This window comes from Poecile atricapillus, chromosome 5 (genome assembly GCF_030490865.1).
Source record: "Poecile atricapillus isolate bPoeAtr1 chromosome 5, bPoeAtr1.hap1, whole genome shotgun sequence".
In the NCBI taxonomy this organism is placed as follows: domain Eukaryota; kingdom Metazoa; phylum Chordata; class Aves; order Passeriformes; family Paridae; genus Poecile; species Poecile atricapillus.
This window is the reverse complement of record NC_081253.1, coordinates 30,672,238-30,687,191: the sequence shown is the minus strand read 5'-3', so window position 1 is coordinate 30,687,191 and position 14,954 is coordinate 30,672,238. Positions and strand designations below refer to the sequence as shown.

At 39.3% G+C, this 14,954-nt stretch overlaps 1 protein-coding gene across 2 annotated transcripts in view; it reads left to right on the top strand.

Moving 5' to 3' along the window:
- The window catches only part of PMS1 (PMS1 homolog 1, mismatch repair system component), a 43,759-nt gene that overhangs the window by 11,319 nt on the left and 17,486 nt on the right, over positions 1-14,954 (top strand). For both annotated transcript variants that reach the window (XM_058839665.1, XM_058839664.1), the window contains exons 6-8: positions 9,478-9,594; positions 13,268-13,390; positions 14,527-14,670. In XM_058839665.1, the coding sequence (XP_058695648.1) occupies positions 9,478-9,594; positions 13,268-13,390; positions 14,527-14,670 (384 nt within the window). The remainder of the gene's footprint in view (positions 1-9,477; positions 9,595-13,267; positions 13,391-14,526; positions 14,671-14,954) is intronic.

Sequence of the window (14,954 nt, the reverse complement as noted above, 5' to 3'; positions counted from 1 at the left end):
GTGTGGAGATGCTTTAAAACAGTCTGAAAGTTAAAAACTGAATGGAACTTTAAAAAATTTGAATTCAGATTCCTGTCTTTGTACTGACATTGGCATTCTGTGCAAAATGAAAAGTCGCATGTTGTATCACACCTTTTAAAAAATTTGAAATTCTGACTTTCCAGTGTGTAGCAACTTGCAGTAGGTCAATGGTTCATTTGTTTTACCTTATCACAGAACATGAATATTCTTTATTTATTTTGCCTTTATATGCTAAATATTGTTGTCATTACAATTATTAATTTGGATCAGGAAGGTGTTTTTTCTATACAGACACTATAGCATATCTGTGCTATAGTAATACTGTGCTGAATAGTGTTGTTGGTGATTTTTTTGTGTGTGTGGCTGCTATATTTTTGTTAGAAATGTACTAGGAGAAAGAATCAACTTCTTAGAATACCTTTATTTTTTATGTAGCTCATAGATTATATGTTCATTTAAAAGATAAATTGTATATGCAGTTATTCAGAGGACTTCTTAGAATCCCAAATTCTTGAGGCTGAGCCAGTACTTTCTGTTGCAATGGAAGAAGATACATGTTGGGAGTATGATCAGGTTCCGAGGCTTAAAAGAGCAAGAAGATAGCAGAGATGAGCTATTACAGAAGGAGACCAGGAAAGATGGATTGAAAGACTAGAAAAGGTAGTAAGTGAAAAAAGTGTAAATGAAAATGTATTTCAAGGAAGTTTTCTAAATAAATTACAAAACCAGTACTTAAAAAAAATATAGCCACACCAGAAAACAAAGCCAAAAACAACCCTCCCTCTGGAAAACCATATCCCCCCAGTTTTTAAAGTCCTATCTTTTATATGAAATTGAAAGCGAATGGTGGGTTGGATGGGGTTTGAGCAACTGGTCTTGAGAAAGGTGCCCATGGCTGGGGAGTTGGAAGTTGGTCTGCAAGGTCCCTTTCAACCCAAACTATTCTGTGAAAGGCTTTGCTGGGGAAGAATGAAATAAGGCTGAAGCAAAGCATCTGAGGTTAGGCATCTGAAAATGGTTGCCTGATTGATTCCAGCAGAAACTTACTTGGGCAAGTGAAGCCTCTTATTGAGCTGTTGAAGTATAGATGGTTTTGGGATGCATACTACATTGCATGTTGAATTTCCACCAGGTTTGATTGGGTTTTTTCAAAAGGTGCATGTCTTATGCTTTTGAATGAAATTTCCAGAAATTTTTTCTTCTTCCTACATTTCATGTCTGTGTTAATTTGGAAAATATTGATTGCCATAAAGTGTGGTTCTTTTCTGACAGAAAAGAAGTCAGAAAAGGTCTTCCAGCCTTTGGTTGATTTTTAGTGGGTAAGAAAATAGATAATCTCTCTTCCTCCTCAGATTTATTTATTGTGGACTCTCCATCAGTGGCTTTCCAAGATAGGAAACACTCAATTCCTCTTTCTGCTCAGAATGTTTTGTTTGCATTAGCAATAAATAATGAATCACTTTGCAGATCAACCCTTGAAGTACTATTGCTATTTTGACAACTTGGATTAGCTGGTGCTCCTTCTTTTTATGAAGGTTTATCCTGCCAAGACATTCTTTGAATACTGATAATGTTGATCCTCTTGCCAGTATGGTTATGTTAGAAAGAGGTATTTTTCTTCTTTCATCACCATGTTCCTTGAAAGCATATTGAATAATGAGACAGCCAAATGGAAATAATTTACATGAGTATTCAGCAAGTTTATTTAAAGTTAATGTTATCTGAAGGCGTGTTAAGAACATTTCAAAGTCAGCTACTGCTTAAACTGCCTCAAATCCTTCAGCCCCAAATGCTGTATTTTAGCAACCTGTGAGCTCTGGTTGTGTTTCACCTAAGGTGGTAAAACACAGCTTTTAGTAGTTCCAGCACTTCTCTGGAACTGCCGTTTTCACACTCTTCTCTGTTTAATACCACTAGCCCTTGGCTCAGTCTCTACAAACCACTGATGTTGAAGAAATATCCATCTGTTTTGTAAGACTGATGGTGTGGAATGCTTTAATTCTGTTTCAATTGCCTTTGTTCCACAAATGCCAAAATGACCAAGGACAACCAGTAACTATACCTATTTTAACAATATCAGATATTATAGAACCAAAAAAATTTCAGCAACAGATGGTTTAGATGGTGCCTATCAGCAGGTCATACTGTGTACAACTGGTCCCATGTCTTGTGCAAAGTACAGATGAGCCATAAGTAGGCTCTGTAAATTTTCCAGTTCCTGTTGAGGAAAACTTGGCATAAGTGAATATTTTTTTTCACACATAACATTTTGAAGCTTGGTCACATGCAGTTCTGCCTAGAACTGTTTCTTGTTTGTTTCTTAAGAGAGTCACAAGTCAATATTTTGGATGCAAAGTCCATTTAAAAAGTCTTGTAATAACTGTGGGTAGTATTCTTCCCCAAAACCCCTTTTGTTGGTGGTGCTGACTTAAAGGATGCCATCTTTATGTTTCCTTTACAGTAGGTCTCCTCTATTTTCCAAAGTTGCATAATTTTAACCAACAGTTTGTTTGAAATAATCCAAATCCAGGGGTTTTTTTTCTGTTTCCCTGCCCTCTGTAGTAAGTGTGGATTTTTTGAGATTGAGTGTGTTAGGGTAAATTTACTATTTTTAATAATGTCAGTATACTTTGCATTCATTCATTGTGCTTCCAAACTCTGCTGTAGCTGCATGTTGAAAAGAAATCTGAATTGTGCAGAAATAGCAGCACATAAACTCTATCTTGAGTTGGAAAGGCTACTCTGTTTAATGTAATGATGATGAATTAAATCCCCCCTTAATCTGCGTGTCTTAAAATATAAAGAGGAATTATGATTAAGAATCTGCAGCCAACATGCTTCCATGCTAACCTGGATTACAGCTCAGTCTTTGCTTCTATTTGTTGTTCAGTGGCTTTGCTGAGAAAGCCAAACAGAGAGTTAATTATGGTGGTTTTTTTGTGCTGAGGACACCTGTCCACTAGGAAATGCGCTGAGACCCTCAACTCAATTTACATCAGCCAGAGAACAGCTGCCAGATGGTAACTACTTTTGGTCACTACCAACCTGGTTGAATTTGAACTGGTGACCCAGAGGTGAAATGCTTTATATCCTATTACTAATTCCTTGAGGTTTCCAGTTTCTCATCCATCACTTTTTTCAAATGACAGCACAGTATATGTCTAAAATCTCAAAACAATTACTGTTTCACATATGCAGTGTGTATTGCAGAATCTGAAATGTGCCTTTGCAAGGCTTTTGGACCTACACTGTCAGCTTAAAAAAGGTTAGTGGAAAAAAAGGTATTTCCAAAACCACGTGGGAATTTTCCCTCTTCTTTAGCAATGTACTTTGTCACTGTTATATGTTATTTTTGTTAACTGCTGGTTTACAAAAGGCTTTTGAACCTCCCTTTATTTAAATAGAATTCACTGGGATGTTGTACATTTTCTGAATCACAGTTTTGGATTGGAAACTGGGTTTTGACAGCAGTTTGGTTGTTTAGGAGGCTTTATTTATTTATTTTTTCCTCCAGCTAGGGAAGAGGAATTTAATAGAATCTTAGAATGTCTTGAGTTGGAAGGGACCCACAGGGATCATTGAATTCAACTGCTGGCTCTGCACAGGATGGCCCAAGAATCCTACCATGTGCCTGAGAGCATCGTCCAAATGCTTCTGGAACTCTGTCATACTTGGTGCTGTGACCACAGGGGTGGGGAGTCTGTTTCAGTGCCCAACCACCCTCTAGGGGAAAGAACCTTTTTATAGAATCAGAGAATCATTAAGGTTGGAAAAGACCTCCAAGAGCATCAGGCCCAACCTTTGACCAAATACCACCATGTCCATTAAGTCGCATTGTGAAGTGTCACGTCTGCTCAGTGTTTGAACACTCCCAGGGATGGTGGCTCCACCACTTCCCAAGGGAGCCTGTTCCAATACCTAACCACTCTTGCAGTGAAGAATTTTTTCCTAACACCTAACCTGGAATCTCCCTGGTGCACCAGGGGAGGCCATGTCCCCTTGTCCTGTTGCTGGGTGCCTGGGAGAAGAGTCTGACCCCTATCTGGCTATGACCTCCTGTGAGGTAGTGAATGATAAGAATGCCTCTGAACCTTCAGGCTAAACACCCCCCAGCTCCCTCAGGCTCTCCTCATCACACTTGTCTTCTAGCTTCACTGCCCTTCTCTGGACACACTTCAGCACCTCCAGGTCTTTTTTGTAGTGAGGAGCCCAAGACTGCACATAGGACTTGTGGTGTGGCCTCAGCAGTGATGAGTACAGAGAGACAATCACTGCCCTAGTCCTGCTGGTTACACTATTCCTGGTAGAGGGCAGGATTCCAGTGGTCTTCTTGGCCACCTGGGTACACACTGGCTCATTTTCAGCTGCAGTCAACCAGCACCACTAGGTCATTTTCTAGTGGACACCTTAATAGCCATTCTTCCTCCAGCCTGTAGTGCTGCAGAGGATTATTGTGATCCAAGTTCAGGACCTGGCAATTCATCCTTTTGAACTTCACACCACTGGCTTTGGCCCATTGATTCAGCCTGTCCAGATCCCTCTGCAGAGCCTTCCTGCCCTCCAGCAGATCAGCACTCCCATCCAACTTGATGTTGCCTGTAAACTGACTGAGGGTGCACTCAGTCCCCTTCTCCAGATCATTGGGGAAGATGTTAAACCAGCCTGGTTTAACATCTACTCATCTCAGCTACTGAGCCCTGGAGAGCACCAGTAGTGACCAGCTGCCAACTGCATTTCATTCCATTCACCACCATTCTCTGGGATTGGCCATCCAGACAGAATGCATCCAAAAAATAGTGCACCTGTCCAAGCCATGGGCTTTCAGTTTCTCCAGGAGAATGCTGTAGGAGACAGTGTCCAGGACTTTAATGAAGTTTAGGTTACATCCACAGCGTTCCCCTTATCCACTAGGTGGGTCACCTGGTCACAAGAGGAGATCAGGTTTTCTGGACACCCTTGGCTGAACATGTGTGATTAAAGCAATCAAAAAGCATATGACTCTCAGTAGTCTTTGGAATTCTTTAAAGGCTTTGAAGACAGGTGTTACCAGATGAAGATCCTTGGCTCCTTCTAATGTGTTAGCTCCTCTCCTGACTTACCTCCTAACTCCCAAATCCAAGCATTTCTCCACTGTGTCATGCTCAAGAAAGTCTTTTCATTGAGAGGGTGCTCTCGTGTCATGAAAGGGAAATCTGAGTAAGGAATACACTGGAATTCGTAGAATGAACAGTCCTGTGGAACATGACTGTCTTTCAACAAATCCCCTTGATAGCTCTAATATCTGATGCCCATGGGATAGACAGGTGTGTAGCTGCATCTGATGAGGGGAAAAATGGTGCCTTGAGTTTCTCTACTGCATATCTCCACTGGTAATTGTCCCAGCATCACATACAAAATGGAGGGGGCAACTGATTCCTTAGGTGTGAATATAAAATATCTAGGAAAATAATTAATTGGTTGCTTAATTAATTAATTAATTGGTTTCCTTTTTTATAAGGAAAATTGAAAAGTTGTTGTGATTTCTGTTTTCAAGGGAAGTTTATATAAGGGTTCCCTTTCAGTAAGGTAACTTACCATTGGTTTTAAAACAGTTCACCAGTTAAGGTGTGGAGCTGAAAAACAGCAGTGTTTTTCAAGGCTGGCATTCTAAAGAATGTGGTGAAACCTTTATATTGATCAGTTTTGATCTTAGCAGATAGATTTTCTTCCACTGCAGAGAATGTGCCAGCCCTTGGATCTAGGTGTCTGTGCATCATTAAGCTGAAGAGGTTTATAGCATTTTACTGGATGATGCAGTTTTGTTTCCCTTGGGCTCAATTTGTTTCCCTCGGACTCAAATCAACTTGGGATATTGCTGCCTAGTTTTGTTCCTGTTTGTGTACTCCCTTAACAGGTAGGCAGCAATGCTTTCAGTTGAAGCCTAATAAGCTGTTAGGTTTTAAGTCAAGAAGCTAAGGAACCTACTTGCCCAAAGAGTTATCTGCAGTGAGATCTCACATGCCAGGGTGACAGGATTTTTGAAACATGTAGCACAAAACTAGAGAGACTGTGAAATGCAGTTCTCTTTTAAAGATCTAACTCGTATTACCAGCCTACAGCTCATGTACAACTGCTTGCTCAACTAGACTTTTACACCCTCAGACTTTATTACAAGGTGAATAATATGACTGTCATGAAATAAAGAAAATAGGTGGGATTTGGGTACTAAAAGTTTGCTTCAAGTGCACTACCATTATGTAGTAATAAGGTAAATGGAATGAGGCAATTTAACTCATAGCATCATAATTGCACTGAAGTAGCCACAGTTGGAAGCAGCATCTGATCCCAGCTCTAACCGAGATCTTCCTTTTATCTGGGACTGCAAATCACTGTAGCTGCTGGTAGAAATTCTAAAATATGAAGGATAGTTAGGGATGCAGAGAAACTGCTTTTTTTTTTTCCTCTGTTCTTCTTTGGGGTCTTTTAAGAAACAAATACTGAGCAGCTCTTAATTCTCTCTAGTGCTGTATAGTAGGGACAAGAGGTTGCACACTCTTTTGCCACACTTTACACATTTTTCAAGGAATCCTTCTGTGCTATATGCATTCATCCTGAAATAATGTGCCTAGTCTGTGTGTGCATGGAGTCAGAATCATTTAGGTTGGAAGGTACATTGTCATCCTCCACAGAAGTATGCCTGTGTCCTAGGGCTGCATGGGGTGGAGAAATAGGTACACCCAGAGACACACATTATTATCTTCTGCATACGTGCAATAGATTTTATATGCGTTGATCTGGATCGTGCAATCCCCTTCAATGAAACAGAGAGGTGGAATATATTTGGCTCGCTCTTGCAGAACCTAAGATGGGCCATATGTAATAATATATCTTTGAGTAGGCTGTTTCTGCAGCGTCATCATACTGACTAGAGTCAGATTCTTCCTTGGCTCAGCCTAGACACCCGCTTTATATGACCTAGAAAAAAAATATGGGGGGTGTGTGAGGGGTTGTATTTTTAGCTAAACTAAAGGGTATAAGCAAGGTTAAAAAAATAGGGTATTGCAGAAACCTCATGGCAACACTTCCCAAAATAAATGAAATGGAACAGGCATTGTTTCTCAGATTTTTTTAATGCCTGTTGATACATCTGGGGAACCTAGAAAAATAATTTTCTGTAAATTACCATCTCTTCCCATGTTGTTGTTTCATAATGTGGAGTCAGGGCTAAAAATGAATACATGCTTTATTCTGTCTTTATGTAGTATAGAAATGTAGGAGTTGCATGGCCTCTAGTTTATGGCTTTAATTTAACCTACATTGATAACTATTTCCTAAAATTCTGTTTGTAGTACTGGGTATAAATACCTGATGAGTATATGACTATTTAAAAAACTAATCTGAACCTATTACAGTATCCACTTTTAGCAAGTTTGAATTTAGTACCTTCTCATTTTCTACAGCTTTCTTAAAACCACCTTACACAAGTGATCTTTTCACAGTTCTGAGTATCAGCCATTCTAGCAGGTCAAGCTGTGTAATAACCTCGCATTAATCAGCAGCTAAGATTTATATCTGTACCTGCAGCATCACACTAGGATACCCTAAAATAAACAGCATGATGTTTATATTAGTCATGTAACAAGTGTCTTTCTCAGTTTGGTCACATGCATTTAATTTAAAATATATCCAGTAAAGAAAAAAATCACTTGGCACTTTCTGTTTCCATTTTAAGTAATCAATTTTAAAATAGAAGCAGTACAGGATATGTTTTATAAGAGGAGCTATAATGAACAGGACAGATTCTTTCATCACTCCAGAATGTCTTTGAGGAGGCTGAGAGCAGGTGTAGAGGAGAGAGGCTGAGGGGCAGCCCTGGGCTGTCCTTCACCTCTGCCTGCTCTGGAGCACGGGGGGTCTCCCTGCCAGAGCTGTGGACACCCAGCCCATAGCTCTGTTTACTTGTTTCTCCTTCTCCCCTTTTTCTGTTTGCTGCCTTCTGATATAAATTGTGTTTCATGTTTGAGGGATTCACCTCACTCTAGAATAACCGAGCTGTGATCCAGCATGTGCAAAGGGCTGTCAGGCTGCTCTGTAGGAGATGAATTACATTCAGGCAGGACTAAGAAGCATTCACAAATGCTGCAGAATGTACGTGGAACTGGAAAATTAAAGATTCGGGAAATAGTTTAGGGTCAGCAGTCTCAAAGCTTTACAATTCCACCTGTCCTGTAGGAAAGGAATATCATGTTCGAGGAGAACCATGTTCTTCTGTGGAATTCACCCCTGAAGGCCAGCAAATATCCCACTGGACAGGTGGAATTTTAAGGCTATGTATAGCATTTCTTGAGATGGGTGCATGTGTATTTTTCACTTTATCACCATCCTTTCACTTAATAGTCTGTACTTGAATACTATAAGCTCATTTTGAATTTACTGAACACCTAGTACCTACTGAAAGTATAAATTTTAACAGCACTGTAACATCTAAAATGCAACAGTCTAAAATGCAAAATTCTGCATTATTTTTCCTTTTGTGTTTAAAGGTTGCATATTGAATACACTCAGACAGCTAACAGTGGCAAAAATGAAGTGGTCCTGAGTGTAGCAGTCTCAGTTGCCTAGAAGCAGAAAACCAACCAAGGATAACATTTTTATTGTTGATACGCAGCAATGAAAGTCAGCAAATTCAGAATTAAATATCATTAGTGACAGACAAAATTTCACCTCCCAAAGTAGCTAATACCTTCTGTTTGCATAAGTGGACTTGCTGTTGCAAGTTGCAGTTCATATTGCCTTACTGTACTTACTAAGTCTTTGTAATAATATTTCAAGACATGTAGCTAATACAGCAAATGGTCCCTCACCCTTCTAACTTGAACATCAAGTTTTCATTAGACAAATAACTGCTTTTCTAATATATACAGTTCCTTAGAAACTGCTTTTCTTTCTAAATGGCAGGCTTGTTAGACCTAGAGTATCCAGGTGAGAGCTGGACAGCTAATAGCCTGATCTCTACCAAAACAACCTCTTTGGTATAAGTAACTTAAGCAGTGCAGTGCCCACCTTCAAATATTGACCAGCTTGTGAGAGACATGTCATAAACCCTCACTTCAGCTGCTCAGGAAAAGCGCAAAGCCCACTGCTGTACATCTAAGAGGAGAAGTACTATTTGTAATGATTTGGTTTTAACAGTTGCCCTCAGGTACAGAAGTCCAGAATAGCCACAAACCATGGATGAAGACAAGCTTTGCTTAGTTTTCCAGTTGATGTGTGTCTAAATTAGTAATACAATATGAGAAGATGTGTCAAAAGGTACCATATCAAATCTGTTAACACTGAAAGTTGTGATTTTCACAGGGTCAAGGTACAGAATGTTACATATACAGTGTGTGTGCAGTTGCATATGCATGTTCATAGACATGACATGAGTTCAACAAATATAATGTCAAAAATTTGACTCTGTGCCATTTGTTTCAGGCAGTTATTTGGCAGAAGACCAGGGTATCAGATCACAAAATGGCCTGTATGTCAGTTCTGGGAACAGCCGTTATGAGCAGTATGGTACCTTTTCAACACTGCTGCGAATATCCTGAGGTGAGTTTAAACTTCTTTCTCCCAAATTCACTTCAGGTCTGTCAATGAAGAGAGCTAAATAAATATTCAAAAAATAAGGAGGCTTTGAAAAAGAAGATGTGTCTCCAGATTGACATCTGATTAATGCATTTGTTTCTATTACTGTCCTCTCCATAAAATTAATTGGTTTGGTGATTGAAAATCCACTCCAAGAATCATCTCATCAGGACTCATGTGGCACTGATCAGATGGCAGTAAAAACAGTTGTGATGACAAATGCAGAATTGCTGATTGCTCAGAGATGTCTCAGTTGGGATTCCTGGCCCACAGGCAGGTTGTGCCCTGATTAATATCTAAGCATTTAGATGGTTCTCATCTTTGTGGCCTCTTAGCCTTGTACTCTAAAGAGTATCCCCTCAGTTTCAGTGGGGTCACCTGAGCAGCAAAAGGAATGCATACTTAGAGGGGCAAATTATGCAAGTTTCCACTAAACACGTATTTCAACAAAATACTTTCTAGTTTTCAAAAAATTCAGTGTTCTTGGCTTCTTTTGCCATGTCTGAAAATGAGGGAATTCCCCATGATACCTCCCTTTGTCTAATGTTTTCAAAAATTTTTCACTCTGCTTCCATTTTTGTTGGAGACATTTTTATTAAAGGGGAATCTTGATACCTTGGAACCTTCTAAGCTGGATTTCCATGTATCACATAGTGATAAACCTTGACAGGATGAGGTGAATCACTGTAGAGTCACAATGGCTCTTAGACACAACTTAGCAATGCTGCATTCAGCATGATGCTTAATAATATTATTCAGACTTTAAAGTCTCACTGTTTATATGTACAGCTTAATAGCATTATTCAAACTGAATTGTTGAGTTTGCCAGAATGCTCTTATACATGCAGTGAAATGAGGGGGAACAAAGCAAAGCCACTTCTTGTACTTTACAAAGTTTTAGTTGTTTATGTCTGAGCAGAACATCCAGAGTTATTCTTATGTGAATGTAGCTTGGATGTGCCCCCAGGACAAGTGCAGGGGGCTCCAAAGGGAAGATAAGGGGGTATTTAGAAGGGACTAGCTTGGAGGAGGCACTTAGGTTCTCACATTACTTCTCTGCTATATCATGAGGCATCCATATTCCTTGAATAGAAGTTGGGGAACATTCCATCTCTCTCTCTGTCTCTAAATAGTGTGTAAAATACCATGTGCATCATTTATAGGTGTATAAGTGATCCATGCATAATGTCGACGTTCAGAAACTGTGGACATTTATAAACTAGGCAGCCAAACACTACGGAGTGACAGAGTTAAGTTGCCTGTGTAACCATTTTTTCCCCCTTTCAGTGCAGGTATTGGAACAGGTATTTAAGGGCAGGCATATACTGCTTATTTCCCTTCCCATGTGGTCTGTGTCTCATTTGCTATACAGACCAGAAGGCAGCTCTTTAATTCTTTTAAGTCCTATTTGTTCATTGTGTACCTTCATGCTCCTTTGCTGCAAAGGCTACTCTGAAGACAAAACTAATCTTGCTGTTCCTTACTGCAGAGGTAAAACTTCTTCAACAAGTCATCCAGGGATTTTAAAGACTTCTTGAAAGAAGAATGAATGAAACTGAATGAAACAGGAACACATTTCAAATTAGATTTGAAGCTAATCAGGAACTACTTGTATAATAAAAAGAAAATAAAGAAAATAAAGAACTAACACTACTTTTTTCAAGTACAAGACAGTATTTGCACTTTTCAGATCCCCAGTCTTGTAAGTTTAATTGGGCTGAAAACTTTCACACAGGAAGTTTCCCTAGTGTCTTCTTTTCCTATGAAAGTTAAGTTTAGCAGCTACACATGCCACTGGGAGAAAGATAAGTATAAAAAAAAGGCATTCTGCTGTCCACCCATCATGGATATATTTTAATGTATATGTAAGTTGTGGTTTTTATTATTTTGGAAACAGTTGATCTAATATGAAATCAAAGTTTCATTAATATTTTCCAGTCTCTGTAATTTTGTCTTGATACTTCATATACTTTCATATATGAAAATTCTATTACAACTAGTATTATAAATTGTAGATAACTTCTAATGAGCATACTGATATTCTGCATGGCTGTAAATAGTAACAGCAGTCAGCCATTTCTAAATCGGGCAACTTGTTAAATGAGTTATTTAGAGATTTTCAGTTTTGCTTTAATGTTTTCTGTATATAAAAATATTGTTGAAGTGAAAGAGTTGTACAGATATTTGTGAATTAGAAAAAGAGCTTGAAGTGTAGAGGAGGAATATTGAGGGAGGATGAGCTAAAGTTGCAGAATAAAATCTAGAAGTGGTGCATGTTGTTTTCTGATAATCATCCAACAGATACTTGACACCTCTTTAATTTGACCAGTGGTGTTTGGTTCTGTGCGACGTTGCTGACCAGAACACGCCAGCTTTAGCACAGAATGCTTGGTACAAGGTCAGGAGGGAATAAGGGAGCACATGAGCAGATAGCTGCGTGACGTAGATGAATGGGAAGGGTAGGCCAAATCCCATGGATCTTAAATTCCATTTCAAATGCATGATAATTTGGATTTTAGTAAATACAAGGGGTTCTGCCAAAAGCAGAGCTTTTGAGGACTCATTTCTGTGTTCAGTAATTCACCCTGCTACCAGAACATTCTCCAGACTTTCTTATATCTCCAAAATCTCCATCCTCATGCTGTCCCAGTGTTCCTTCACCTGTTAGTTTGGCCAAGTGGAGAAGGGCAGTGTGTGGGGCAGGATGTCAGTTCTTGAATGCTGCTGGCTCCTGGCTTTTGAAAAGTTACAATTGCCTTTTCTTTAGTAAAGTCATTATCTTGAGGTTGTTCTCTCCAAACAGCTGTCAGTTATCATGGGAATTGTGGAAATACATCTTTGGGATTTCTGCTTCTTTATCAGGTTGATTTGAAATCCATCCAACAGTTTCAAAGTTGCATTGTGGGGGAGAGGTGGAAGAGATGGGACAAGCAGCACGAGTCATCAGCCTTATTTTGACCTGAAAAACCTGTTAAAGAATCTCAACAGAAAAATCTTAAAACTTGGAGTTCATGTTAGGTACACAAATCATGTGCTGTTTCCAAGGCTCCCTGGCAGTGCTGTGCTCACAGGTTCTGCTGCAGCCTGTGAATCGTGGGTGCTCAGCACTCTTGAGAGTCAGATGATTTGGATACAGGTGGCGTAGGTAAATTTAGGTGCCCTGAATAAATGCCCTATGACAAGCTATTTAAGGTGCTCTGTATGTAGAAAGGGAGAGATTGTGTGTTTTGGGCTTTCCCTGTAGGGGTGGTTCACTGCTGCCCTGGCCAGGTTGGGCAGCACTCTGTGCCTTTGGCCTGGACAGGGCTTAGGTGGCAACCCTGCAGTCAGCAAGCCAAGAACTGCTGGCCTGGCTCTCCACAGCCTCAGCTCCAGGCAGCATCCTGCTGCAACTGGCCATCCAGATGGGAAATATGTCAATAAATTGATCAAGGGAAATAAATACAAACCCATCTTTCTCAGCCTCTTTTTTTTTCCTAACTGCCTTTATCTTTGTATATTGTAACTGTCGAGAAACAGTGCATGCATTTGAATGACTTGGACTCCTGTACAGTTTTGTTTTACTATCTCACCTCTATAAAAAAACATTTTGGGTTCTTTAAAAGACTTTTGCACTGTATTTGTTTTATCATTGCAGATAAATCTTTCTGGATTTCTCCCAAAAGCTGAGTCAGACAGTTCTTTGACAAGCCTTTCAAGTTCAGAAAGGAGTTTCATTTTTATAAATAATCGTCCAGTTCTTCAGAAGGAAATACTGAAGGTAACACCCTCTAGCTTTTAATTCAAGGAGAATAAATGTGATTTCTTTGAGGACAGAGACGCCTAAGCAATCTACAACTTCTTTCCCCCCATGAAATAATTAAGAGTATTATAGGTGAAAATACTAGCATTTACAACAGAAACCTCTTCCAGAAGTGTGATGCTGCTAGTGCATCAGTTCTATTGCATTTGCTGCAGTCAGACCACAGAGCTGGAGATTGTGGTTTTGGCTGTTTAACATAATTAATTTCAGATGCTCTATGCAAGATACCAGAATAGTTGATTCATTGTATTAGCCTGTAGAAATCATCTGTGCAATTTCCTATAAGGGAACTTTATGTAGTTTCTCGTATGAGAATTCTTCTGTAAAACAGTTTTGATTTTGTCCACTTCCATCTGTGGGCTTATCAAGCAAACACCCATGCTTTCCCTTTAAATTTGTGTGTGCATTGGGTAGAAATGAAAGTGATAGTGCAGCAGCATTGGCTACAGCTAGGCATTGTGTAGGCAGAATTTGATACTCTTGGGTTTCTCTCACTACTGAACTTGCAGCACTTTACTTGGAGCAGCCTTGCTGTCCTAATCCTTGTCATCGCCAGGGAAGAAAATCATGCTCATGCCAAAGTGTTCCTGCAAGTTTTAAAGTGGACAGGACACAACAGTAGTTTTCAATTGGCAGGCAAAGCTTTGTAGATGTAAACTCTGAACTTGTGTTGGTATGTTAAATACTGAATGTGGGTAATCCATCTCCTTGCATGATTTTATGTGCCTGACTCTTCTGGGAGTTCAAAGCTTAGCTTGAATCCCGTGACAGAGACGGTTCCGTAACAAGAGCAAGGAAGCCTGTATTCAAAGTGGGATTCAGCATTCAAAGTAAAAATACAGTGCCCTGCTTGGAAAATAGGCTATATATCACTTTTGCCTCCATTCTATGAAGGCATGGAAACCACCAGGAACTGCCCTTTTGGAGATTATTATGGCATGCATGTGTATGAGGACCTTTTAAGCTTTTCTTTAACTTGAAAAACTGACAAAACTAGCAAATGAGTTATGCTTGATAATGTCAGATTTTGTTTCTATGCATTTTTGTCTATTTTATTGCCTTTACTGAAATCTCTTTATTAAATCAATCTCTAGTTAATTCGACAATACTACAGTCAGGTGACACAAAAGGACTGTACTCGTTTATATCCTGTTTTCTTTCTGAGTATTACTGTACCTGCCTCTGCTGTGGATGTGAATATAACACCTGATAAAACACAAGTTTTGCTGCATTATAAGGTAATTAAGGTTTTACTCTTTTGAGTTGTGAGTCTTTATATAAGCATAATAAGGGCCTTGGGACTACCAGAATGTTCAAACATAAACACTGTTACTGGATTTTTTGGGTTTTTTTTAGTTACAGGACAGCTTCCCTTTGTCAGAGCACTGTATTGATCAAAAAGTACTGAACAGGCTAACTAAGGGATTCTTCAAAATTAGTTTCCCAGTTCATTTAGAAGATTTTGATGCTGTCACATATATGCATGTACCACTTTGGTTTCAAATGGCTTTACAGTGAGAGA